Source organism: Echiichthys vipera (assembly GCF_963691815.1).
Source record: "Echiichthys vipera genome assembly, chromosome: 21".
Lineage (NCBI taxonomy): Eukaryota > Metazoa > Chordata > Actinopteri > Perciformes > Trachinidae > Echiichthys > Echiichthys vipera.
Window position 1 is genome coordinate 9910575 of NC_139846.1, and position 27942 is coordinate 9938516.

Genomic DNA, 27942 nt, shown 5'->3' on the forward strand with positions numbered 1-27942 from the left:
ATTTAAACCTTGAATGCACTAACAACTTAAAAACCTGTTTCATTCCCTTAGTTGCCCTAAACTGAGTGATAGATGAAATATTTGCCTCTTTTCTACAGTACACCAGTCGTTTAAATGCATCGTGGTTCAGGTGTGCTCTGTGGAGAGGTACAGATCAGGTTGCCGTGACGATGAAGATGTCAGCTGTCTGGCTTTATTTTTGATTTGGGGCCCGGTCGCTGTGATGACCCTCCATCGATAAACTGAGGGAGAGAGAGAAAGAGCTAATAAACCTGAGGCGAAGACAGTTTTGACCTTTGGATATGAGCTGTTGTCATTTGTATATCTGGCTCTGTGTTCTGCAGCAGCACACGTGATGAAAACAACATCAATCATCTGTGAGGAGAAACACCTGGGAAGTGAACGAGTGATAAACTGCTAAAATACAGACAACCTCCGTCTCAGCATAATTGACTAATATGTGCTTTGGTTCCCATCTCTCTGTAGTTGAGCCTACATGACTAACTCAGCATCAGCTGCTTTATGGGATCCTGAAATTGGAACATTTCTGTCACAGGAAGGAATAAACAAGCAGAGGTCTCATTCCCTGAAATGCAGCTCCTCTGTGGTTAAAAGCCATATTATTGTGTAGCGCAATATCATTACTTAGCTCTTTATTCCCTTTTAGAGACATCATGTGGGTGTTAAGGATGTAATCTACTGGAACACATCCTCAGGTCACACAAGTGCTGAATAAAATATCTGTATGATAGTGTTACGTCCCTGGTCTAGGGGAGCCTAGACGCAGCCGGTGTGCCACTCACAAGAAAGGCCAGCTTCAAGTTTCAGTTCACAAATAAATGAGCAGTTTATTTGCTTCAGAGGTGAGCAATGCCCAAAACAACAAAGATAACTTCTAGTCAGCCCTATTCTTACCTGAGTAGAAAACGACGAGTAAACAAATGACAGGCTGCCTACCTAACCTCCGAACTCAAACAGGAGAAAAGATGCAGTTCACAAACAAACAGGGCTTTCTCCTCCTACTTAACTACTTGTGAATACAAAACACTAAAGTTACACAATACTAACTCAGGACACGCATAAACAAACTTAACAGCTCGGCAATTTGTTGAGTGTGGCAGAGGCAGGGGAGAGAGAGATTTTTCTGTCTGCTGGTGTTTGAACCGGTCAGCTCCCCCGGTCAGCACACACACACACACACACACACACACACACACACACACACACACACACACACACACACACACACACACACACACACACACACACACACACACACACACACACACACACACACACACACACACACACACACACACACACACACACACACACACACACACACACACACACACACACACACACACACACACACACACACACACACACACACACACACACACACACACACACACACTTCACGGGTTTGGCTGAATCAGATCTACTGCTGCTAAGAGTGAAGTCTCTTATCTCATCTTCAACCTCTTATCCGGGGTCAGGTCGAGGGGGCAGCAGCTCCAGCAGGGGACCCCAAACTTCCCTTTCCCGGGCCACATTAACCAGCTCTAACTGGGGGATCCTGAGGCGTTCCCAGGCCAGTGTGGAGATCTAATCTCTCCACCTAGTCCTGGTGGTCCTGGCCTCCTCCCAGCTGGACGTGCCTGCAACACCTCCCCAGGGAGGCGCCCAGGGGGCATCCTTACTAGAAGAAAAAGAAGAAGACGAATTACATTATTAATCCCGCAACGTGAAATTCGATTTCTAGATGATCCTGAACCACCTCAACTGGCTCCTTTCAACGCAAAGGAGCAGCGGCTCTACTCCGAGTTCCTCACGGATGGCTGAACTTCTCACCCTATCTCTAAGGGAGACTCCCGCCCCCCTCCTGAGAAAACCCATTTTGGCTGCAAGTATTCTTATGTAATGTCTTTATAATTTAATGTGTATTGTTTACTGAAAGGAGAATTGACTGTCTTTACATACACTTGTATCTTTGTCAAGCGTGATGCCATACTGTTCTGTTTGTACTATATTTGTTCAAATTTGCAAATAAAGAATGAAAAGATAAAATAAAAATACTGCTGCTAAGAGCTGTTGGCGCCCTAAATGTCCACCAGGGGGCGGGCTGTATCAGCTGAAACCTACATAACATTCAACCTTTAATAACTGCTGTTCTCCTGGGCCTTTGAATGGCTGTTGGTTTCTCCACTGCACTTTCATTGCATTTGGACAGTTTGTTACTGTACTTACTCTGGTTGATCCATTTGTATTTTTATTTCACTTCTTTTCGTTTTTAAAATCTGGTTATTCTATCTTAGTTTCTTTGATTTTTGTGAATTTTGCTGATTTTATAAATGTCATGTTGATGCTGTCCTTTGCCTAAAGCCCTTTATCTCCATGTTTAAATGTGCTGTACAAATAAAGCTGTCTTGTCTACATTTGTCACTCATTAACAGTTTGTCAATATAAATCCTTCTTTTATTACATCACAACAGCACTGTACTTTTAACAGTCTTGCACTGCACAGTGATGTGTCATGTTTTTATTTGAAATTCTTCTTTTTTCAAACAAATCATTTTCTCGTCAAAGTTTAGGAAACTTTAACAACCACCTGTATCTAGATTTCTAATCTCTGGCTGTCAATAATTACAGCACTCAAATTCACTGCTGAATGTTTGGCAGCCTAATAAGACTTTCTGGAGCCAGAGCACCGTAAAAGCCACACAACTTCATGATAGTCAACGTTGAAAGCAAATAGGATAGTGTGATAAGAGGCATTTGCACCCCTGGAAATCCATAAAAGAGGGTTTCCTACTGCTCAACGCACTACACAGAAGAAATATTGGAGTGTTTTAATAATCTGGGAAACTTGTTAACACGTTTTTCTAAGTCGTGGAGAATGAGTACTAAAATGTTCATGCCAACACCAGTGATCTTGAGTCGCCACCTCCTACGGCAACTGCAAGAACAAAAGCCAAAGCTGAGCTACATAACATTATTATTAATAACTCATGAGGGGTCCTGGCTGCTCAAACACACTCATACAAGGATACCTGGAGACCACTACACACTTTGTTATCAAAATCACTGCCACAGACTGAGCAGTAGTACACACACAGTTGGATACACCGCACTAAACACACGTCTGGACATAAATACCTGCTCGTAAAAGTCAGTGATTTACTTTCAAAAAGACAACCTTTTATTATTGAGATCCCCATTAAAAGTTAACAAATGTAATGAAATCCTGACATTATGAAGGACTTCTGTTGCAGCTTTAGGATCGAACACACAAAGTGTGCATACAAGCTCTTTAGTAAACATCTGACTTTAGTTACAGCTGCGGAGGGAAGGCAGTCTGCTGGTGAAAGACTGTCAACTGTTGAAATCAGTACACAAGCTCCCTCAGGCACCAGGCAGACACACAAACAACGTTGTTTTGACTGGACACTACTGTGGGTGCATACCTTACTCATAGCTCTTCAACTTCAATTTCATTAAACGGTAAACAGAGCAGACTCACATACAGCATGTTTGTGTGAAAGACAGACAGTGATGTGCATTTCAAGGCTGAGACTAACAGCTAAATGAGCATTATTTAGTATTTTGCTCAGGTAGAAAACTTCAGTGACTAAGCTAATGCACTAAAAAGACCTTGAGTAAAGTTGTAATGCTCAAACTAAAGTTGCACCATGTACATGCAATTTGAAATGTGCATATCTTTCCCAATGAAATCAGTTTCTAACAAGTGAAACTGCATTTTATTTTTCTGCTCAGCGCCAGAATCAGAGTCAGGTCTATTGGCTGGTAGGTTTTCATGGTTTACCTTCGTATTTTGCTGCATAACGAGAAACATTGAAACAAAAAAAATTCGCCCCCTGGGATAACTAAAGTATTTCTGATTCTGATTCTGAACATAGTAAGATAAATAACAGGTAAGTTTTGCATTAGTCAAGAATCACAGATAGAAAAGTGTACAATAAAAAAAGAATGATAAAATAAATAAAATAAAATTTGTCAAATCTGTCTTTATAATACGTCGAACGTCTGTTAATATGAGTACGTTTGTCTTCGGCCAACATGTCTTTGTTGACTTCCCTGGCTGAGTTACACTCTAAAGAATAAGGGATTATAGATACTAGACTAGGTGAAATTCACCTAATTTGGTTTTACAGTGTGCTGATGTTAATGTTCATCTTTATTTTTGTTGACATTTTCTTTAAATGACTATGGATTTTTTTGCATGTGTGCTCTTACGCGGAGCTCCCTTGTGTTCTTTTCTTTAGCATATTCTGATTGCTGTATGATGGTATTTATATTTGAATTAAAAATCATTCAAATATATGGCTTGGACATATATTATCTTCTTGCTTTGTCCACCAGGGGTCAGTATTTGACTATATATTGGACATGTGTGTTTATCCTATATAATTGATGTCCTCAAAGGAATGTAAACAACAAAATATTTATGGGACCAAACTATTTTGCCGTCTGAAAATATATATCTTTAACATGCAGGTCTGTGGGGGGTTGTCACACTGTAAATGCAGTAACACACATTCAACTCATTCAGTGTTTGTACCAAAGCCCAGTTACATTTTCCTAAAGTTTGGTGGCTTGTACAGATATAATATCCCTACAAAAATGTTTGTTTGTTTGTTTGTTTGTTTCAGGGACCATGTACAAAATTCATTGGTTACATAGTAACATAAAAGATGATTTTGCCAGATTCTGGCTAAAAACTAATTTCCATCTGCAGTCCCTGGGCAGATAAAAACAAGACACACACACACACACACACACACACACACACACACACACACACACACACACACACACACACACACACACACACACACACACACACACACACACACACACACACACACACACACACACACACACACACACACACACACACACACACACACACACACACACACACACACACACACACAGTAAATGAATATCATGGAAGTTATGGCCATATGCAGCAATACTGAGTACAGATTGAGGATTCGTGCTGACAAAACTGATTTCTTAATATCCATTTTTTACCTCACGTGAGAGAGCACAATAATGTAAACACACATTATGCAGTACTGTGTGTGTGTGTGTGTGTGTGTGTGTGTGTGTGTGTGTGTGTGTGTGTGTGTGTGTGTGTGTGTGTGTGTGTGTGTGTGTGTGTGTGTGTAGGCAGTAATCATAACAGAAGCCTGGTTTACTGATGATGATGTCACGGCAGGGATGCCTGGCTGGCCCACGTGCGGGCAGCAGCAGTCGGTTCCAGCCTCGGGGAGGTTCGACAACAGCCGGACTCCGTAGCACAGGCGCAGTCAGTGCGGAGCTAGACAACTAATCCGACCGGTCTAGGATTATCGCTTTTCGTCCAAAAATCTCTACCGGCGGAAACAGTAGGTACGCCTCCTCGCGCAAATTGGGCGCCGTGTTTGATGTCACCCTGCGCCTCCCCCCACCCCCCTTTGATGATGATTCGCGAGGAAGATGCGCCTGTGTGAGATTTCCGTTGACCTTCGCCTCCACTCGTCGAAACGTTGTGAAGCGCTGCCGCTACAGGAGCGCCCCGGTCTCTGCTCCTCCTGCCGCCGCTGCCCCACTTCTCCCCTTTTTGTCGCCAGAAATACAGGTGTCTTAACCGCCTCCGTGAAGCCTCGCTAATCTTTTCCCTTTTTTTTAACCAATAAAGACCGAGGCAGATGCCCCTCGCTCTGTCCTCCCGGCTTGTACTATGGTGGAGTTTCCATCTCTCAGTCCTTACTGGCCTCTCATCCGCTTTCTGGTGCCGCTGGCTATCACCAATGTTGCCATCGACCTCGGGGAACAGGTAACGTTTTCCAACGGTTTTAACGGTTTTGTTTGTTTGTTTTTCATTCCGCCGCCCTGTGACGTTTATGTTCTCGTGTGTCAACGGCCGCTGTTGCCAAGCAGCAATCTTTGAAGCTCCAGAAACCGTCTGAAACATGTCCACCCGTGTTTTTGTCAGTTAAAGGCGGTTGGCTTGTGTTGCAGCTAGAGCTAAGCTTAGCTGCAGACGTCCATTCGGTTTTTATGTACATTGTTAAGGAGACGGAGAGGGAGAGGGAGGCCCTAGTTTATTCTGAGACGTTTTTTTTGTCACCAAATGCGTTGAGCTACTTGTTTTTTTTTAATTTATTTATTTTATTATCCAGCTTGTCCTATTCAAGCAGCAAAAAAAACCCCCTGCCTGTGATTTTGTCTGTTTGCTTAATCAGGTGAATCTGAATCGAGGCCTGTGTGTACATCATGGCGGATGTACACAGATTAAAGGCACCAGGCGTTTGATTTTCTTTTTAATGGTCACGTTTTTTTCTGCTATGTCATTTCCTGTCCTTTCTCAGACTGGTCTGGGGAGGCGGCTGCCCTCTCCCATTACACTGAGCAGATAGTGTGAGAGTAAAAAAAACACACACACATTGTGACCGGGAGATGTTGGGATTAAGTTTATGTAATGTCTCTGTTAGCTGGTATAAATAGCACACACACACACACACTCCTGCACAAGGAAAAGGGCAGCTGCAGTAAATGTTCTGAATGGAAATGATTCTGGTGTTGTGTTTACTGTGCACACATTATGATGACACTCACCACTCACTGCTTTCCACTAAGCAAAAGTCTTTTTTTATTGTGTCAGGTATTCATTTTAAATGCAGGGCTATGTAGCGGAGTACGGTCTAGTCATAGATCAAGTTACACTCATAGTCACGGTCATGTGGGCTGGTCATGCCACTGTACTGAACTTCTCCTTCCCCCCCCTCCTGTGCTGTCTCATTCCCCTGGCACCTCACCCTCTCCGCACCGTATCTTCTCCAGGCCCTCAACAGGGGCATAGCCACAGTCAAAGAGGATGGGATTGAAATGCTGGCCAGCTACGGCCTGGCCTACTCCCTGATGAAGTTCTTCACCGGACCCATGAGCGACTTCAAGAACGTGGGTTTGGTGTTTGTCAACAGCAAGAGGGACCGGAGGAAGGCTGTGTTCTGCATGGTGACGGCCGGGGTCATCGCGTTCGTCCTCCACATCTTGATAGGTGTGTGTTCAAGGGTTTGTTTATGCACACGGGATGACATGCTGCGCTTAAACCGCATCCTCTAAAATAAGTATTTGGTAAAGTTTCATTATTGTAGCACCCCACAGCTTTCTTTCTGGGGAAGATCACAATCTTCTCCTGGTCAAAACAATGCAAACAAGGTAGAAATGATCTCCTTTACTCTCCTCACCCGTGGTGTGCTCTTTTTCTCCATAGCTTACACAGATTTAGGATACTACATCATTAATAAGCTCCACCATGTGGATGAATCTGTGGGACACAAGACAAGAAAGGCTTTCTTATACCTGGCTGCGTTCCCTTTACTGGATGCAATGGTGAGTGTACTGTATAGCAGGATTATTCTACATTACAGATCAGACATTTCATCATGAAATCGTGGATTTAAACACACTGGACTTGGTTTTAATCCTCTGTCCATGCTGGTTTCAAGCGATAGTGTATTCCCTGCTTGAAAGTCTAGTTCTCTTGCATTATATATAGCCTGCCATCCAGCTGTGGTGGAGAAAATGTCTAAAATAGATCCTTTGTTTTTAGTTTAAGCTCTGTGTCTTGGGATAACATCTCTGTCCATTGTTCCTGTTTTAAAGGCGTGGATTCATGCAGGGATACTTCTCAAGCACAAGTACAGCGTCATAGTAGGCTCTGCCTCAATCTCTGATGTCGTGGCCCAGGTAACGAGATGCATGTTTTATTTAATGCACATGGAAGCATTTGAAGAGTTGAAAGAAGGCTCAGTGGTTGATGATTTTTGGTGTTAATCGCTGCTGCTCTTTCCTGCAGATCGTGTTTGTGGCCATTCTCCTCCACAGTAACCTAGAATGTGTGGAGCCTTTACTCATCCCCATCCTCTCCCTGTATATGGGTGCCTTGGTCCGTTTCACCATCGTCGGTCTGGGTTACTACTGTAACATCCACGACAACATCCCAGACTCGAGTGGACTTGATGTGGGCGTAAGTGCTGCCTTTTTATTCTTAAACTGTTTTGTTTTGATCAAAGTCTCCTGTCAGGGACAATGGAACTAGTTGAATTTTATCCTAATAAAAGAGAAAGAGGGGGTGACATGCAGCAAAGGGCCATAGGTTGGATTCTGTGGACTCTACCAGTTTAGCTAGAGGCCACGCCTGATTTAAGCTCATTTTTAACACAAGTGATTAATCAGATTCGTCTTGATGCCTGCAGGGCGATGCCACTATCAAAAAGATGCTGAGTTTCTGGTGGCCCCTGGCCCTCATCCTGGCCACTCAGCGGATCAGCCGACCCATCGTCAACCTCTTTGTGTCTCGCGACCTCAAGGGGACCTCTGATGCCACAAAGGTGTGTGTGTCAGGAAATTAACTCACCAAATATATCTGAACTGTTCTTCTAGCAAGCACTTCCCTATTTTCCTACTTTTTATGTACATAACTGTCATATATGATTAATAATAAATCAGGTTGTTTTTTTTACATCCCACCTGGGTGTTATTAATAAAGCTGCCACAAATGGCTTGATAGTAATGCTGGTATAATTATAGGCTTTTGCTCGACATCGTTAAGATGGGCTTTATAGTGAAGTGTTTGTGAAGCCAGTGGACTAATTTTCCCCTCAAGTTATTGCAGATGAAAAGCCAGATGCTAACAAACTCCCTCTGGAGCTTTCTGGCTTACAGAGACTCTAACTACTAGAGACAATACAAAGCTGTTTACCAGAATGAACTGGAAATCATTGACAACACCGGCTGCCAGAGGTTTGGGTGATTCACCATGTACATGTGAAACTCAGGGCATGATTACACTGAGCGAAAACATCTCTACATGGCCCTACTGTTCCTGACACTGCCCGTTGTTGTTTGGACACAATGACAAGCTCAAGGCTGTTATCCAATCATAAACTTGTGAAAAACCGCACGTCGCTGAGAAAGTGACAGACCCACGTGTTGCTTTCATGGCTGCTGTTGGTAGACACCTGTCATTAATTTAGCCGTGCGTGCCTTGTGTGGTATTTTTAACCTTAAAGCAGTGGCGTGCTGATGACTTAGCTGCTGTGTCTTTGTCATTCCAGGCCGTGGCTGTCCTCACAGCCACATACCCTGTGGGTCACATGCCCTACGGTTGGTTAACCGAACTGAGAGCAGTGTACCCTGCCTTTGACAAGGTAAGCCAGACTCCCATAGCAAGTATTTGCTGCAGTGGGAACAAGTCATTGTTTCACTAATATTCCTTTTCTCATCTTCAGAACAACCCCAGCAACAAGATGAACGCTGGCACCCCTGTCACCAAGTCGCACATTAAAAAGTTTACATTCTGCTGTCTGGCTCTGTCGCTCACGGTAAGAATCTTGATTTTACTCAGAATATGGCATAAATTAGCTCAGAAAGAAGGTGTGGTTAACAGTTTGTTTTTACGGTCTGTACGGAAACAATCAGTCTGGCTGGAATTTCTGAGGAAAAATGAATGTGGTTCAGAGGTGAAGCAGTTCATCAAATTACAGAAAAGTTATTCTGCAACAATGTTGATAATCAAAGAATCATTTTAGTCGATTACCAAACCAAACTGCCATGTTTTTGGCTCTCTAAATTGAGTACCCTTGGGGAGGCATTTTTGACTATATTCTGTCATAGGCTTAACAATTAATTAAAAAGATAAAGTCCCAATGAGGTAAAATGATGTCTTTTCAGGCATTGCTGTAATTTAGACAGTGTTAGTGTTAACAACTAGGCCCACTCTGGTAATTGATACGCTAGCATTAAGTTCCAGTATCCATTTTCATAATAGGCACGCCTACACTTGCAGTGTATTTGTTTGGTGTAAGATGTCTTTCGCTGAGACTTCACCTCTTCTATAGTAGGTGTCAGTTGTCACAAGTAATTTTTCTTCCAAAAATGCATTAAAGAATGCCTGATTATACTGCATGCACTCATATTTTTGAAAGCACATGCACTGTATTTTGGCTTCTTTTTCATGGTTGTAAATCTATTTCTGCAGCCCCAACAGGTATTTTCCCCAAAACACCTCCGCTATGTTTACCTTTTTCTAATCCTGTTGTACCACAGATTGAAAGATACTGAGTGTAGGTCAGGGTTCAGTCCCAAGACTGACAGAACCAGTCCGATGTTATGCCGAAACATGTTTGACATAGATTTTGCGAAGCTTGCCAAAGACAGCGCTGTCAGGTTTTCCACTAAATAATCTCTGACCTCGACTGCTTACTCAGAAACAAAGACAACATGTAGGAGGTCTAAAAAAGGTCCTACTTTCTACATAATTATGCTGGTACAGCTGCACACTAATGTTCAAAGTGATGGGGGAAGCTTAGTCGCAGTCGTACTCAATGTACTTTTCCTTTGCCATCCTGGCGTGGTTTCGGGTTGCAGAGAGGGAGACACATTAGGGTGGAATTTGTGAAGAGGCTAAATGGGCTTTTGTTCCCCTTAACACTCCCATCCAAGCTTTAAGAGCTTAATAAAATAGGCATTCACATAAAACATATCGGTTAACACATTCCAAAAGCCCCTCGCAGGTGTGCTTCTTCTCCTAAGTAATGAGTGCTGCAGTCACACTGTGTACGCTGCTGCAGCGTTTTTGTTTTTCAGCAAACTGCTTGAATAATTATGCCAACAGATCTGCAAGAATACTGTGATCCAGTCGCTCTCTCGTATTTGCCTTTTACTCAAGGTTAATAAAATGAAGTGAGTTTCTGTTAAGTAAAAAGAAGCCTTTGACCCAGTTAGTTGTCGCAACAGCACGAATAAGAAAAACAGGAAGTTTGTGGCCAAGGTTGGGTCTTTTAGGAGGAGGAGGAGGAGGAGGTGAGTGGCACGCCAGATGTGGAATCTCAGAGCTGTAAACATGCATGTGAGGGGTGTGTCTTCGGTACAGTACAACGGGCAGATAGGTTATGTCCTGTAGCGGTGTTGAAAACAGAAACTGACAGCTCTCATGTCAGGGCTTGTTGTGATTACACTAAGGAAAGACAACAGAATGAAAAAACAGCAGAGGAGGCAGATGAAAGTGTATTTGAGAAAGGCACTGAGTATTCTTCTGTGACAAATAATTCCATTTTATGAAAACAGACTTGAGACGGTGAGTGTGGATGTCTCACCTTGTTTGGAGAAACCGCAACTGAGTCAAGGGAGACGGCAGTTGCTCTGGAGCCAAACAAATTAGTTGCCTCCACCTTGCTAAAATAATGATAGCTGGTAAGGAGACACCGAATGAAATCATCAATTACAGTAATCTATTCCTATATTTTCGTTAAGGGGATTAAAACCCACAAAACCACATTAAAAGCCTTTTGCGCAATTGATAATTTCCTACTGCCTGTCTAAATGAGAAGAGTGAGACAGTGACATGTTCATGGAATTACTCCAGGCGACTTTTGTTCCAGGGCACTCAAAATCTTGTGCTGTGTCATCTTTTCTCTTCCCATAAGATATGACTCAGTGTCAGCAGCATAAAATATTTTTGTTTTCGATTCATTTGGTAGATGCTTTGTCCAAAGCAACATACAATTGACGTACAATCCAATGTAGTCTTGGAGATAGTTGAAGGTTGTGTTCCATCATCCATTTTGAGATACGATTGAAGCGGACTGAGGTCTGTGCTGAGAGACTCGGGTCCCCTGGAGGACAGATAATCCTGGGTGTTATCAGCATAGTGCACCAAGGGAGGTGTTGTATATTGAGAATACAAGGGGACCAAACACTGATCCTTGCGGTACCCCAGTGGAAAGGAAGTGATGCTTGGACTCTTTTCTTGCCACCACTTTGAATGACCCCTGTGAGTACTGAGAAAGGACTCCAACTAGAGTAGTGCAGTGCTCAAGATGCCTGGTTCAGATTGGGTGGACCGGATGATTTGGTGGTTCAGTGTCAAGATGAGGCCTCAGGGTTTTTATCTCTGACCGCAGTATAGCTTCTGTTTGTAGATTATTTTGAGCATCTGAGACTTACATGTGATGTAGAACTTCGCATAAGGAAAGGTAGCAGTGAGACCTGCCAGCAGTTTTCCTCCTGAGAAGGGTTTAGCATTTGCTTTTTCAACGCCAGTGTTCAGGGGTGAAAGACAACAGCATGTCCAATTCATCAACACTGTCCTTTGAAAGTAAATGACTCCAAAAGAGATTTTAACCGCAGCTGATTGCATTAATAGAGGGGATAATATGGGTGAATTTGGTTTAGTTGCAGATTAGGAAGCCAGTCCTTGCCCAGTTGCCAGAGCAGGAAGTATGATTGGTTAAAAGCGCATTTTTTGGATATAACCAGGTCTCAGTGGGATAGTGAGTGTAATAGGACTGTCCAACCGAGAAGGAGGTACAAGTGAGTGCCCGGAGGTTTTTAAAATTGTTGAGTTTTTGCATAGGGGTGAAATTTGCGTTCGCTTTGAATGAATATTCTGAAAAAAAACGTTTTTTATGGATCTCTAGGCCCCCTGATGCTTGTTCTACGTTTGGAGTGCAGATAAACTATACAGTTTTACACAAATTGATGTAATATTCATGTTCTGATCAGACAGGTTTATTGTTCTGTTCAACACTCCCTAACATGCTTACATTACAGGAACGGCTTTGAGATGCTTTGGTAATGTTGCACGTGCCTCTGCAACTGCTTCTAGAAACAATAACATTGTCTGTCATGCGTTTGCTCGCTCGCTTGTTTTATGAGAGCTTCAAAGGGCCCACACTCAATCCGAAACCCCTCGAGTTAATGAACTAATGAAATCTAATGAGGCGTGCTGAGCGACTCTATTGTGGTGCAGTGAACGCAAAAATGAATTTGCCTTTGTTCCATTCTGTGTCCAGCTCTGCTTTGTGGTGTTTTGGACTCCTCACATATCAGAGAAGATCCTGGTTGATATCATTGGAGTGGAGTTTGCTTTCGCAGAGCTGTGTGTGGTCCCGCTCCGAATTTTCTCCTTCTTTCCCTTGCCAGGTAAGACACTATAGATTAGACGTCCAGCTGCATTTTCCCCCCTGCTGTGGCTTTGGCCGGGGCGTAGCTCGGACCAGTGGGGTGATGTTTCCACTTTGTGTGTTTTCAGTGACTGTTCGGGCTCATTTGACTGGATGGCTCATGACCCTGAAAAAGACCTTTGTGCTGGCCCCCAGCTCCGTTCTCCGCATCATTGTCCTCATCACCAGTCTAGTTGTGCTGCCTTATATGGGGTAAGTCAACACTTCAGAGAACAGTGTCAGGGTCACAAAGGTCAGCACTGTGACTCAGGCTCACTTTGTTATTTAATTCAGTATTGTGTGTTATTCTGGTAAAATGGTTGCTTTTTTATATTCATTGTTATTCCCAAAAGGATCAAACAGGAGGATGATTCACTTCCACTTCTGAAATAATCCTTTATTATAATCCTTTGTATTTCAGGGTTCACGGGGCCACACTCGGGGTTGGATCCCTCCTGGCCGGCTTCATAGGAGAGTCCACAATGGTTGCCATAGCAGCGTGCTATGTTTATCGACAACAGGTGAGAACACCTGGGAGGTCATTGCCAACATAAATACACACCTTATTCTGTTATTTCTGCAACCATTTTAACTAGGCGTGTCCCTCACTTATTACGATCATCCTGTTTAGTTTGAATAGGGTTGTAACTGAAACTAATCCATTCTGAGTACATGCAAGATAAAAAGACCTAAAACCTTTCGTTTAGGACAGTAATATATATATATATATATATATATATATATATATATATATATATATATATATATATATATATATATATGGGTGTGGATGCTAAAGTATTTACAGTTTTCTGTCCGTCTCACTATTATGAAAACCAAGAGCGATACAAACATTCTACATATCTTTACTTAACTAAATTTGTTGTAATTGACACATTACATCCTAATTGAAAGGACATCTACACATGAGACTTAACAATATAATCCATTTAGGATCTGAAAAGTCCCATATTTTAATGTTCCCAGTGCAGCATTTTTAGCCTCCCTTTTATTTATTATTGATTCCCTAGAATTTAAATTGACTGTAATCTCATATTCCAATTTGTTTCCTGTGTGTAATGAATTAGCACTGCTAACCAGAAGCATTTGAGGTTATTGGGTTCAGGAGCTTCCGCATGTTCCTAAATACTTCCATTATCACGTGGTTCCTCCATTTTGCAGCTTATTGAGTATTCGATCAGCACAACAGTTCTCTGGGCCGCAGATTTTGGCAGTGCTAGTTCTCCGCTTCTCAGCGACTTTTGTGGTTTTGATTCCTTTTTTTGCCTGTTGCTTCTGCAGAAAAACAATGAGATGTCCAATGAGCTGGTGGTGGAGGGCGAGGACTCTGCCCCGATGAGCGAGGTGTGCTCCAGGACTCAGATGGACGCCATCGAGGAGCTCCAAGAGGAGGAGGAGGAGGAGCAGGAATGAACACTGCAGGGGAAGGTAAAGCTGACCTCCAAGTGGAACTTTGTGGAAGAGGAGACTGCCGAGTGTTACAGTGCTGGAGAGGAGAGAGGACCCGAGTATGGTTTGGTTTCAGAGGGTTCTCCCGACAGACTAAACTTTGAACAAGAGTGACGAGGTCTTCTGCACGACGACCAACACACCATTAAAACGCACACTGTAAAGAAAGCCATGCACCTCCAAGTGTTCATTCAGTGTAAATACCGTCTTCCAACCTTTCCCTCAGTTCTCATCGTTTTGCATCATCCCATCCGCCGGTGTATTAACCACTTTCATGTGTTTACTGGTAAACATGGAAAAACGACACAGGAGAACTTTTCCTCCTCAGCAGCAAAGAATGAAACGTCTGTCGAGTGGTTGTGGAGTTGCCAAAAAACAGAGTTCATTATTTTATGTTATTTTATCAAGATTAAGCGGCAAGGCCTTGCTTGAATTCAAACATAGACATGTTGTGGGACTTGTTGGGTTGTGCAATCGTATTTTACATACAACAGTGTACAGATTATTGTTGTTTTATATAGGTAATGCAATGTGTATATTTAATTGCCCAGAGGGGTCAGGAATCCCTCGTTATATCATTGCGTGTGTTACAGAAAATCGTTATGATTGTTCACTTTCCATGCAGTCTGGGAGTCCATCTACTTTTGTTTTGCCAAGCATTTTCCTGGTAGTATTCCCACTGTCTTATGTATTGTATATACTGTATAGGCATTCTTATTTGGCAAATAAATTGCTTTATTATTAACACTTGGTTTTTGTTGACATTGGCTTTAGGTCCTCATTGTTTGAACCTGCTGCTGTATGTGTACAATCAGCTTTTTGTTTCCTCCTTTAAATACCATGTAACCATGTTATTCCACCAATTTAGGAAATGTTTTGTGGACAATGCCATTGACAGACAACAAATGTATTGTATGTTGATATAAAGAGTACGTATGTCAGTTTAGACCCCAAACAGCTTTAAACACCTGTTCGATCTCTTACAATACAACAGAAACCCAGATAGACTTATTTGGGAAGGGTAGTGCTACTATAAACAAGTACAGTCCACAACAATCACAGGTTTAGATCATAGGAAAATCCATTGTATTCAACACATTTTACAGGTGGAGTCTATGAGACCCCCAAACAGACGTAATGTGTCATTTTCAGTAGCTCGGAAACTTCAGTTTAAAGTTCTCATAAAATTAGGACAAGCCATAAAAACAGGAAAAAAAAGACTTTTAGAAAAATTGTACTTTGATTTTATCTAAATGCCAGCGAAAGAACATTCCTGCAAATGGCATAATCAATGTTTTACCGTCGACAGATCACCTTCACCTGCTCTGGAATTAGGGCAAGAAAAATGGCGTCTTATCACTAATAACCAACATTCATTCTTATTGTGCATTATTTCTAAGGCAACATGGAGGACCAAGCGAGCATTTACTACTGAATCCAGTGGCTGGTGGTTGGGACTGTTGCCAGTATTTGCAGCAACATTGGCACATTTTTTTCCCCTCAGGACAGCTTGGTTAAAGGCAACATGTTACACATTTAGTTTGAGACATACACACACAGTTGCAAACACACACACACGGATCACAAATCACACCTCTTAACACAGAGGCTGCAATTAATCTTCACGGTCCTCTGATTGGGTGTGAGCTGTTGTTAGACCTGATAAATCATCCAACCCTTCGACTAAATCACTCTATTCACTTCATTTAAAATGTTTTTCATGATGAATGAATAATAAATTAATACACAAATTAAAGTGCCCAAATTCCAGTGTAAACACCAACCATCTAATCATTTTGGCGCTGTTGGCAGCTCCATTGTGTTTCGATCAGGATTTTACAGAGAAAACGTGTAAAACAAAAAAAAGTTTCTCAGGAAATTTGGGCTTTTTTTCCCACCCCACCTGAAAGTCAAAATGACACCCTGCAAAGTAATTTGGACTTAACTGAGGTGATCCCGCAATATCAGATGCACATATGTACACGTACCCAAATAGAAAACTCTGTATACAGTACAGTGTGTACAAAAGTGTGTAAATCACATTTTGTACGGGGTCTCAAATCAGCATTTTAATTGTTAAAGGAATAGAGCAACATTTTGGGAAATATGCTTATTTGCTTCCTTACTGTGAGTTATGTATTAAGATCGATATCACTCTAATGTCTGCATGCTTAATATGAAGCAATTTGGCTTGGCTTAGAGAAAAGACAGGAAACACTCCTTCAGACAGAAAGTTGTTCCTGTTTGCAATCTTTGTGCTAAGCTAAGCTAACCAACTATTCAACAGAGAGACGCGAGTGGTACTGATCTTCTTGACTAACTCTCAGTATTAAAGCAAATGTGTCACAAAATGTTAACTATTCCTTCAGTTGGCGTAAATCTGTTCATCTTGATCGACCTGAGGAGTGTTTTGTTTGTATGGCAGGAGATTTCTCTGCGGTGGCATCACCTCGAGTTGAGCTGCATGTGTGGTTCTTCTGCAGCCTCTACAACTGGCACATTGTAGTGGCGATCGTCCTCTGTGACGAGGCACACGGACGGCCAGTCGTCCTTATGGTCGTCTGGGTAGTAGGTGACAAACTCCTCTGTGTCAACCTTGTACAGTCTGTAAACTTGAATGGTGCACTGCAAGGCGTAGCCCAGCAGGAACATCTCCACCTGCACAAAAGGCACAATGCACTGAGATAATAGCATGGTTACAGGAGAGCCCCATTTAAAATGCGTAGTGTTTAATCAGCTGCTTTGCTCAAGCACATGATATTTATGGGTGGGGTTTCTTTGTGGAAAAAAAGTGCCGGCAAAAGCTTTAAAGCAAAAAAGAGAAAATAACAATTAAATCACTCAGCAGTTTGTCCTTCCTGAAGCCTCCTCACCCCCGGGGCAGATGAAGTAGAGACACTCTGGCTCAACAGCACAAGCGCAGGCATGTTCTACTGTTCATGTCTGAGATCATGAGAACGTGAAGAACGAGAATCTAATGGCACGTTTGTTGTTTGTTGTGTGAAAACAGTTTATTCAGCAGAAGTGTTCTGCTGGATTCGTACGGGTGAGTTTCTAGTGTTGTTTACCATGTAAGGAAAAGGCAACTACTGTATGTAGCCAGTAGAACATCTTTAAATGCCTTATTTAATTGAGTCTGCGGTTGTCTGTTCAACAAATATAAAAGGACGCCCTGCGTTTCTTTTACCTGCTCCAGCCCGGCGCTGAGGCCCACGTGGCTGAGGTGGTTGGAGAGGAAGGAGCGCGGGCAGTCGGATGAATCCCGAGCGAACAGCAGCCAGCAGAAGAGCGGGACGTCCCCACCGCCCTGCATGCAGCTGTGCAGCTCCACCGCTCTGCCCAGCATCAGCAGCTTGAGCGCCTCCAGCAGGCCGAGCTCTTCTCCTCCCTGAAATGCTCGCTCGCACAGCTGCTGCCGCTCCACAGCAGAGGAGCAGTCCACTGCTGCCTGCCACTGGAAACAAATCAATGACATTAATCAATAACTATTAGGATAAGCATTTCATCTTTACGTCATTTCTCACGCACAAATGCCAAACATTTCACTTTGCCGTAGTTTTCTGATTGCTTTTAGACAAATAAGACAAAAATCAGGGTCAGTGGATTTCCATTTCCCTATTCCTTACATACACAGTGGCCTAAATGTGGATCCAGCACAGACCAGAAAACCACAACAAAGTCTATTTTAAGTGCAACTGTATGGAATCCATAATGTCAATGCACACAACTTTTAAAAAAACGTGTGTGCAGTAAACACCAGAATTCCTCACAAGCTAGCAGTGGCCGTGACTGACTATAAATTCTGCTTGGGGCCGCATACGGTTATAGTAAAGAGGCCGTGTGGTTTTACAAGTTGAAACGGTTTCTTTGAGGCTGAGGGTCCGTCCACCCCTCCAGATTCTTGAGAGCATTACTAGATTGTGTGTTATGGACAGCATTTGAAAGACTACCTCCCTTTAACATATGGTAGCAATAACATCTAAAAGCTCCGGGGTAGAATATCAATACCCTCAGTGTCCACTGATGGCATAAATATAGTGCTGTGGTTTACTCGCTGTGTCTTTAAAATACTTTTTTTATTGCATGTTTCTGAGCAGATTTGAAGCCAGTACCTTATTTCGGAGAAGCTCCATGTAGGCTTTTAGCTGCTGGGTAGCATCTCCCGTCCCCTCTCCCTGCAGGCAATCTCCAGGAAACGTCCACTGATTTATCAGATCTTCCTGGGCCTCAAGTTGCTTCGGCAGCTGTGGTTAAAATGCTCAGATGAGATTTCAGCTGTGTTCAAATGAGCAGAAGCACTGGTCTACACAGACATTAGAAAAACAACCATTGACCAATCCTTGCTAGTTGTTTGAAGAATTGAGATGATGTTTTTTTTTTTAAGTTGTTCAAAAACCACCAGCAAAAATGTATGGCCTTAATTTAAAAAGTGTGTGTCAATCTGCTGTTAGGCAATATTGCAGCTAACAAGCTTACAACCAACTATAACAACCGAGGGTTAAAGAAAAACTCTGGAGTTACAACAGGTTACATTAAAGTCCTACTCATGACAGCACATCCTCTATGAAGCATTTCCCTACATGGTTAGGGTAATGTTAGACTCACCGGATCTACACTTTGGGTATATAAGCCTGCCATTGGCCGCATATTTCACGCATCACTCATCCCCTTCTACTGTCTGCGTGCTACCATTTTCAAAACCCCCTTAGCTATGGGATTCAACAACAACATCCGAGCTAGCAAGCTAGCTAGCTTGGTTCTTCCTGTGAATTGTTTTAAAAATATTTGTATATTTATATAGTAAATATTTTAATGGCAGGGCTCGCCTCCCCATGTGTAAATGTTTTACCAAAACCAGTTCCCTCCCAAAAACTCTTTTGCAAGGGCACCATCGCTGCATCTTGGGCCTGGCGCCACCCAAGATGATTGTGATTGGTTTAAAGAAATACAAACCACAACAGCAATGATAAAGGATGCAGCCAGACTGTTCTCCAGCGCTGCCACAAGGCTGTGGAGATAAAGTCTGGCCATGCGACCAAAGCTAATCTTAGCAGCTCTGTCCTGTTCTTTATTTAATCTGATTGTAAATATGAACAGTTATGTTAGCTAAGCAGCCAAACAGTGTTAGTGACATCTTTCCTTATCATACCGATAATACTAAGAGTAACAAACTCTACATGGCAATACAATTTTTATTCTGGAGCCTGCGACATGTAGCTTTTGTCTCTTAATAACACAACATGGATTTAAACATTATGACTCTCGTTTTAAAGTCACCTAGCTAGAATCATTAAAAAGTCAACCAGAGACAGCATATTGAAATCAGAGAGCTAGCTATGATGTGAACGCCAAATGCAATCAGGCAACAACAGTCGCATCTTTCAGCCTGAAAAACAGATGGTGAAAGGCTAGAAATGAGAAGCGTGTTTGACTAGCCTTTACTGGTAATGTTGTTTAAAACTGACTAAGGATGTCGATGGTTCATCTTAATCATTACCGCCAACGGTTATGTGCTGGCCCGTGCTGTGCTTAGTCACTGTCAACTGATACCACCTCATTAAGTGAGTATTTACCATATTAATGTCCTCCTCCTGCAGCCATGCAGGCAGCTGGCTGCTGTGGGACAACACCTGGAACAGTGTGGCTCTGAGGGCACAGTAGTTGTCCCCCCTCACTCTCCTCACGCTGCCGAACCTCTGGGACATCTCTTTATAACCCTGCAGCAGACACACCGAGACACCACAGAACATCTCTTTAGCCATTCATGTGTAAAAACACAACGTCTGACTTTAATCTGAGACACTTTTTCCCAGGAGCTCACAGGCACAGACCTTTCTAATGAGAGCACTTTTGGAAGTATTTCCTTTCCACTCTCTCTCGCTGTAAGACAGAATATCCACCGCTGCAGCCAAACTGCATCTGTCCTCCACCTTTAAAACTGAGAGAGAGAGAGAGAGAGAGAGAGAGAGAGAGAGAGAGAGAGAGAGAGAGAGAGAGAGAGAGAGAGAGAGAGGGGAGATTTGGAGGATATGATGGGCAAAACAAAAGGACTATTGTCTATATTTACATGACAAAACAAAAGTAGTGCTGTGTGAAATCTTTGATGCCACTTCAGTCTGTAAATGTGTGATTTGGATGCACTTACTTGTAGCTTCTGGTTGATTTTTTTGTGATGCTGACAACTCCTCGGCTCCTCTGTACAGATCTTCTTCACTAAAAAGGGGAAAAAAAACACTCTGTAAGTACATTACTTATTAGACTGGCAATGATTTATGTTTCTCTAGAAAACAAGTTTTGTTTTGTCTATAAAGCGTGATACGGCTTCTTCCTCTGTGCCATAGAGCTCCATTGTTGCCTCAAAACTATTAAAAACACATCAGTGATCCACTGGGTGACATGTTTCTTCTTTTCAATGACCATGGGCACTGTAGTTTATTTTGAGTTAATCCCCCCCCCCCCCCACACACACACACACACACACACCATGGTGCTGCTGCAGTAAATACTCATTAGCACTTTAAATGATTATTAATCCACAGCTGAAAACAGTCAACAGACTCCAAATTGACTCCTGATTGAGTAACATCTTCTAAAAACCCCAGTGTTACTTGACCTTTAGAAAAACAAAATATACTGCACGTTTGAAACCCATCTTTACAGAACTACGTCTCCAGTAGCAACAAATGAGTTTGGCACTGACTGAGCGCCACAGGGTGGAAAAGTCCGGAAGTGTTGAGAGACGGACACAGTATTGGTTTTGGTCTTTTTAGGAATTAGTTGACAACAAAAAATATAGAAAGAACTAGTTATCATTTGGCCTCTTCTCTACGATCTACCTTCCTATTTCTTGTGACCTTGCTCACACCCATTTTCAAACTTGGCCTTCATTTTATCTTAACAACAACTCTGTATCTCGCACAGCTGCGATGTTACTGCAGAGACAAAATCTGTCTGCAGCTAGACATAATTATCTAGCATAACACGCAAACCCGCTTGTGTGGTGGTTCCAGCTACAGTAGGTGTCTCCAGGACACCAACTATACCCTTGAAACTCATTATCAATTCTTCAATTTCTTAATCTTCTGCACCATGACAACAAACAGCAAAAAATCTACAGAATTTCGATATTTCCTCACGTTTTTGTACAAATTACTTTGTGGTGTACCAGTGCGTGTACATGGAAATTCAAACCAATAACACAGCGTGTCCCAAAATCTCCCAGAGTTCCCCTCGCCCTGCATGTTTCAAATCTCTCCCTGCACGACACAGATGAGTCAAAGGATCACCTGGTTATGAAATCCTGAAGCTTCTCGATAACCAGCTGATCACTGAAACTGTTGGAGCTCAAGCAAGGGTCAATATTGACTTGATTGTCATTTATACAGAGTAAAAATAATTATGTAGACACACATATAGTGTAGTTTAGTCTTTCAAAGCTGAAGATTAAACACATGGTACTGGACGTGCATTGCCACACAGTTATAAACAGTCTCTTCCTGTGTTGTGTCCCACTTTGACGTCTTGTTTCAGAATTACAGAAGCATTACTGCACTCTGACTCAATCTTTCAATAAAAAACATGGCTAACACGTGATGTGATTTTCACTCCATCAAGTAACTACAAACCTGGTGCCCAGGTCATCTTCATCAGAGTCTTCTTTCTCTGTGGCGGGTTTCTCATCAGCCTTTACATCAGTGGATGGGCTCCCTGCCAGGTGCTCCTCTGTTCCAGACGCCTCCTGAATCTCAGCATCTTTCCCAGCCTCAGCCTCGGCCTCAGTGGGAGCGTCCTCTGCCTCCCCCTCAATCTCGTCCTCCTCCTTCACTTTGGGAACATCTCCATCTCTGTCCTGTCCTTTCTGCGCAATTTCCTGCCCAATATCCTGTTTGATTTTCCCCAAGGAAGGGACCTCGTCTGAACTCGTAGTTGCACACTCAACATCTGGCTCTGCATCCTGATCGGACTTTGAGCTGGAGAGAGGACACATCTTTGGTACTTTTGCTGCTGCTTTATACGTATACATCAAAAGTGTTTAGGTCAGTATTGGGTAAGTATTTATGCCATGAATGCATATTATCAGTATTAAATGTGCAAATTGACGTACATTTTATAAAACCTGAAACATTAATTTGGGGAGACAAATATTGCGTAAAAGTGTGGGTGCAACAATCATTTTGATACAACTAATACAACAAACTGTGGTGCCTATATGCCCCCTAGTGGTCATCATCTCTCAAAAACACAAGTACACAGTTCATGTAAACAAGTGTTGTGGTTTTGATGTCACAAACTCTGAACCCACTGACCTCTCGCTGGCGTCCGCCGGAGCTGTGGTCTCTGGCTGCCGGACCCAGTTGGCAGCGTCTAGTTCCTCGCCACTGTGGTTGAGTCCCGTGGGCTCCGACCCAGGAGAAGACTCACAAACATCATAGCTTTGTTTGACCTCAGGATCGGCCTCCTCGCACCCTGAACAACTCCCATTCTCTGAATCCTCCGTCTCAGCACTAACCAGAGGATGACAGGGGAAAGGTATTAACGACTGTATAGCAGGAGCTCAGTCTGATAATGCTCCTTCTTCCCTCCAGTACAATCCTTCAGTGTGGTGTCTTTTGACGTCACAATAAATCGCGATAGGTCGTTTATTTCCGGCTGCATTATTAATATCATTATTCCTTCTCTGATTTGTTTTATTTGAATATGTTTCAGTCGACTTAAGAGGCAAAATTATCAAGTTATTAACCATAAAAAGACAAAAGGGAAAGTCTAAAATAATATTTCCCCTAAGTCTTTGTGTAAGTACAATTTATTTTCTGCTTTCTTATTATTTTAATCATCCACCCAGCATGACGTTTATTAACCTATTTATTATAGTTTTATTTGAATAAATAGTCAGCATTTAACTGATTCTGGACATGACTTTTATTTAGATATTTATTTTATTTATCTTTTCTCAGTGTTTGTTTTCTAGAATTGGGTGACAATGTAATATATTCTATGTGTCAGGTATAATTATGTAGAAGAGTAATCCTTAAAGCAGCGGTGTAGTCCTTTTGCGGAGTCATATCGGTACACAACACACATGGAAAAGGTCTATTTTCATTCCAGCTCAAAAATTCACTGTATCGACAAAAATATGCAATGCAATTACACTCTCTAAAATCAGTTTTAGTCTCAAAAATCTTATATCAGTCGGGCCCTAAAAAGTAACTAGGAATGCAATTCTCAGTCTTAATGGCAAGTATTTCGATTCAACCACATGGTATGTTTAATTTTTTTGCCAACTGAATTTGACTGTGGCGTGACTCACCAGCTCGGAGGCTCTCCGTCGTTTTCCTGACTGACCACGGAAATGGACGACACCTCACAAGCTGCTGCAGCGGGCTGACAGTTTGGCACAGATAACACATAATTGTTTAGTTCTGCTGATGGCTCGGCTACAGCGCTCTCTACAGTGACTCTGGAGCCGGCCTCTTCTTCATCATCGTCATGAGTAGTGTCTGGTGTAATGTGCTCTCTTGTTTCAGTTGTCTCAGTATGGTTTTCATGGCAAACTACATCTGAGGGTGGATGGATTTTGTCCTGTGCTGAGGCTGGATTTTCTTCTTCCGGTGCCTCATTTGTTGGTGTAAAAACCTCCCAGTCAGCTGCGGCGTTTTCTTTCTGCGGAGAGTTTAAAGTGCATTGCAGGAGTTCAGCTTCACTGTCTGCAGGACGGTCCGGCACATCTTCATTGTGTGCTCCGGTGGAGTTTTCTTTGAGTTCAGACCCTTTGCGGGGAGAAGGCGTTGCTTTTTTTGTTTGTATAACATCCTTCTGCGAGGGTCCATTCTCCTGAATGTTATTGGGCTCAGTCTCTGCAACCTCAGGACTCTGCTTCACGTGCACAGCCTTCTCCACCTTTATGTTGGCCTCATCAGGCGTTTTCCTGAGTGACGTAACCCAGAGAGGATGAGCAATATCATAATATACAACAAAAACATCCCTCAAACCTTACATTCAAACTCAGTTGCAGCCTTGATATCTTCAGTAAGTAGCCTTTTAACAAACAGGAACCCAGAATAGATTTGTGATCGCAGATAACATTTTTCAGCGAGATGTTTAAGATTCTTTCTGTAATGTGGGTGGGGAGGAAGTGTGGAAATGTATAATCAAAACAGTCGTCTTTACGTAGCATCTCTGCACCAACCACTGACAAAGTTACCCTCTATGACCCGGAAGTCCCCCAGTCCTATGTGTACTCACTCCTTATGTTGCTGTGACTTGGTCACATGACACACCCCTTGCAAACCTTTAAGGGGAAAACCTAAGTGTTCATTTATTACCAGTTATCCAGCAGTGGGTCACATCTTTAAAGGAAATGTCACAACCTCACATTTGTCTACTTTCTGAGGTTATTTTCTGCAATAATTCAAAATCTGGACAAATCCCATTAACTTTTTGAAATAGTTCTAACATTTGCTATGATCATTCTTTGTAAAAAAAACTTGGAGAGAACGGTGAATGTGTGGCCACTTTTAACAAGTCAGAGCGACACACAAGCTCAGGTCATGTTACTGGACTCCTAGTACCTTTTACAATTCAATTCAATTTAATTCAATTTTATTTATAGTGCCAAATCATAACAAACGTTATCGCATGACACTTTACAGACTAGGTATAGACCACACTATGACTTATTTATGATTTACATTGACCCAACAATTCCCCCGTAGAGTACGGTGGCAACGAAAACCTCCTTCCCTTGTACAGGCAGGAACGTCAGACAGACCCAGCTCTGTGGAGGACAGACATCTACACAGGATACTCTGCTTCCTGGCTTTTTAAACACAATGGATTTGGCCTGTTAGCTGCTGCAACAGAGTGTCCTCCTGGTTTACAAGAAATGACAATATCAATTGTTGTTTTATTCACTGCTGTCTGAGCTAAAATCGCCCCTCTGGGACATTCAAGGTTTACCCTACTCTATATCTGTGTGATCAGGAAAATACCTTTGGGGATGTAACCCACTGCTGAATAACATAACTTTTTGGATTTGACCAGATCATGTTGCTGAGGTCCAAAAAGAAGGGAACTGAACTAATATTCACACTATACTGCAATGTTAATCTCACCTGATGTCATCATCTCTTTCAGGACCACAGGCGCCCACCACAACTGTTTCACCAGTGGGCACTGTGGCCTTCAAGTCATCTTTCAGCAAACCACTTCTTTCCTCCGCACTGCCACAGGGACTCTCAGCACGGCAGCAAACGGTCCCCATCTGCTCACTCCCTCTGCTTGGGAGGTCCGACCAGGATGAGTCGCTGATGCCTGGGGATTTCAGGAGTCCATGGTGAAGAGGGTCAGGCTGCTGCTAACGCCAGGGAGCAACCACGGGTATGCTTCGTTATAGAGTTGATATCTGAAATCACAATGACACCAATTAGTTAACACTTGTATATGGTGTAACAGGTGTTGCAGTAAATTCTGTGACCAATCATATTCTGTAACCTGAATTTGAGCTATGCTGCCAATCCAAATGTTGTTTTAATCACATATTATATTGTTATAGATGTGACCAAAAATGGTGACAGCAGTGGTAACTCTCTCTGTATCTTAATATTATGGTGGTCACAGTATTTGGTTGATATACAAATGTCTGACCCTATCTAAATACTAAGAGGGCACACTTTCTGGCTAATACAGACAGCATGTTACCACGGTATTACAACATGTTTGGAATGTAGCTGACTTTATAATCTGGGTCACATGTTTTGTTTGAACACCTGCTACTACATTTTTACTATTAATACACTACTGTTAATGTCAACAGAATAAAAGGAAGTAAGGACGGTGCCAGCATATTTCACACTGCACATGCAGCGGTCATTCCCACATTAATAATGACATAAACGCATACCTCGGTTGAGTTCATTAAGAGACAGACTCCCATGTAGCTCCGGGTGCTGTTTCACTTTTGGTTAGCCAGCTAGCTGACGTAAACTTAAATATAGAAACACGCGCTGCCAAAACCGGATCGTCTGGTCTTGAGAATTGCTGCTGTCACTATGGTTACCTCCTAGAATCACCGGGCCGTTAACGTTTTACGCGTCACATTCCATAAATAACGGCTGTTTCGCCGTATTTGCTGCGGAACGTCTGTCGGTTGGTGCGCGGACCCTTTAGCGTCAGGTCACGGCTCTGTCCGACCGCATGACGTCATACTCGTGTGCGCCGAGAGAGTTTTGTTGCGTTCAAGTGCTCCTCGGAAAAGCCCCCATTTTTAGGTCAAATCGATCAAATTATTTTGACATATGAAAATATACAGATCGGTTTTTATAACTGGAGGACAAAAAAGTCGATTTTTGTAACATTAAAGTTTAATATGTAGAATCTTTTTCATAAAAAAAAAATATTTAGTCTGAATCAATATTTAAAAAATAATTTGACGGGTTTGACAGTGACATTCTGCCCCGTTCTGTATACATTGTAGCCACATATAGCGGCCGGAATTGCTGGTTGCCAGGGTTGTCTGTTGTTGGGTGCAGCTACTGTAGGCTTGCTCTGGGTGAAATGGAGTTTGCCAATCCTGCTTATTAGTCCCAGCAGCTGAGTGAGCGGAGACGGGCAAAAACCAGAGTCAATGTAGGCCGAGCATTCACTCCATGGACTGAGATAAAGGAGTGCAACGGCATTAAAACGCACGCCCAAATAGCTACATTTCTCCTTGATCGCTAAGCTAACTTTCATGTTTACTTAGCTGTAACGGTAACTGTCAGTCAAACACCTCTGTAATACGTGTTTTATGGTGTGATTTGCCAGAGGGGATGGGTTCAAACAGGCTCAGACTCCAGTCTCCTGTAGGCTGCTGGGCCGGGTCTGACCAACCTGGCAACCCGACTTCTGGAATTATTTGTTGTTGTTGCGTCGACGATCTTGAGACACTAGATGGCGTGTTCCGCTCATTCTCCATATTCAACCTCTAATCTCATTATTTTAGCAAAATACTTTATACACAAATGTCGTTTCTTAAAAAACGATTCTTATTTTTGATGTATTTATAAGAGATGAAACTAAAATATGTAAAATGCTGTAAAATTGCAAAAGCCCTACATCTGTATGAATACCTATGTAGCGTATTTCCTGATTGACGGATGTTTATTTAATTTAAGCATTTCATTTGATCTATTTGTTATTATTTAGCTTTGAATATTTATCTGTTATTGATGTCACATGTATTATCTTCAATATGATGTATGCCTTTGTGATTGTGCAATAATAAATACAAAACTGTATGTCAACCATGGCGTTTTTTGATGTTTACATATAAACAGAATATTAATGCTGAGGTAATTAGTGAACTGATCGGTTAGTCAAAAAGTCGATTGTCAACAATTCGATTATGTAAAGTAATGTGAGGATTAAGATAATCCTTTATCACACCCACAGTGGGACATTTTCAGTGCTACATAAG

The 27942-nt window shown here is 42.3% G+C and overlaps 2 protein-coding genes across 2 annotated transcripts; one reads left to right on the plus strand and one right to left on the minus strand.

The window, feature by feature from the left end:
* The first annotated feature begins 5253 nt into the window (after positions 1-5253).
* Positions 5254-15236, plus strand: ankha (ANKH inorganic pyrophosphate transport regulator a). Its single transcript, XM_083936578.1, has 12 exons — positions 5254-5845; positions 6853-7069; positions 7286-7404; positions 7678-7761; positions 7871-8041; positions 8271-8405; positions 9132-9224; positions 9306-9398; positions 12870-12999; positions 13109-13232; positions 13441-13540; positions 14322-15236. The coding sequence occupies exons 1-12, from the start codon at positions 5750-5752 to the stop codon at positions 14451-14453; spliced, it is 1494 nt and encodes a 497-aa protein (XP_083792704.1). The 5' UTR covers positions 5254-5749; the 3' UTR covers positions 14454-15236.
* A 412-nt stretch (positions 15237-15648) lies between these two features.
* On the minus strand, positions 15649-26646 carry LOC310963072 (uncharacterized protein). Its single transcript, XM_083935720.1, has 11 exons — positions 26389-26646; positions 25601-25890; positions 23797-24414; positions 22796-22993; positions 22115-22459; positions 20635-20702; positions 20321-20427; positions 20063-20206; positions 18602-18733; positions 17677-17943; positions 15649-17147 (listed from the first exon to the last, which is right to left on the minus strand). The coding sequence occupies exons 2-11, from the start codon at positions 25747-25749 to the stop codon at positions 16935-16937; spliced, it is 2241 nt and encodes a 746-aa protein (XP_083791846.1). The 5' UTR covers positions 25750-25890; positions 26389-26646; the 3' UTR covers positions 15649-16934.
* Between the last annotated feature and the right edge of the window lie 1296 nt (positions 26647-27942).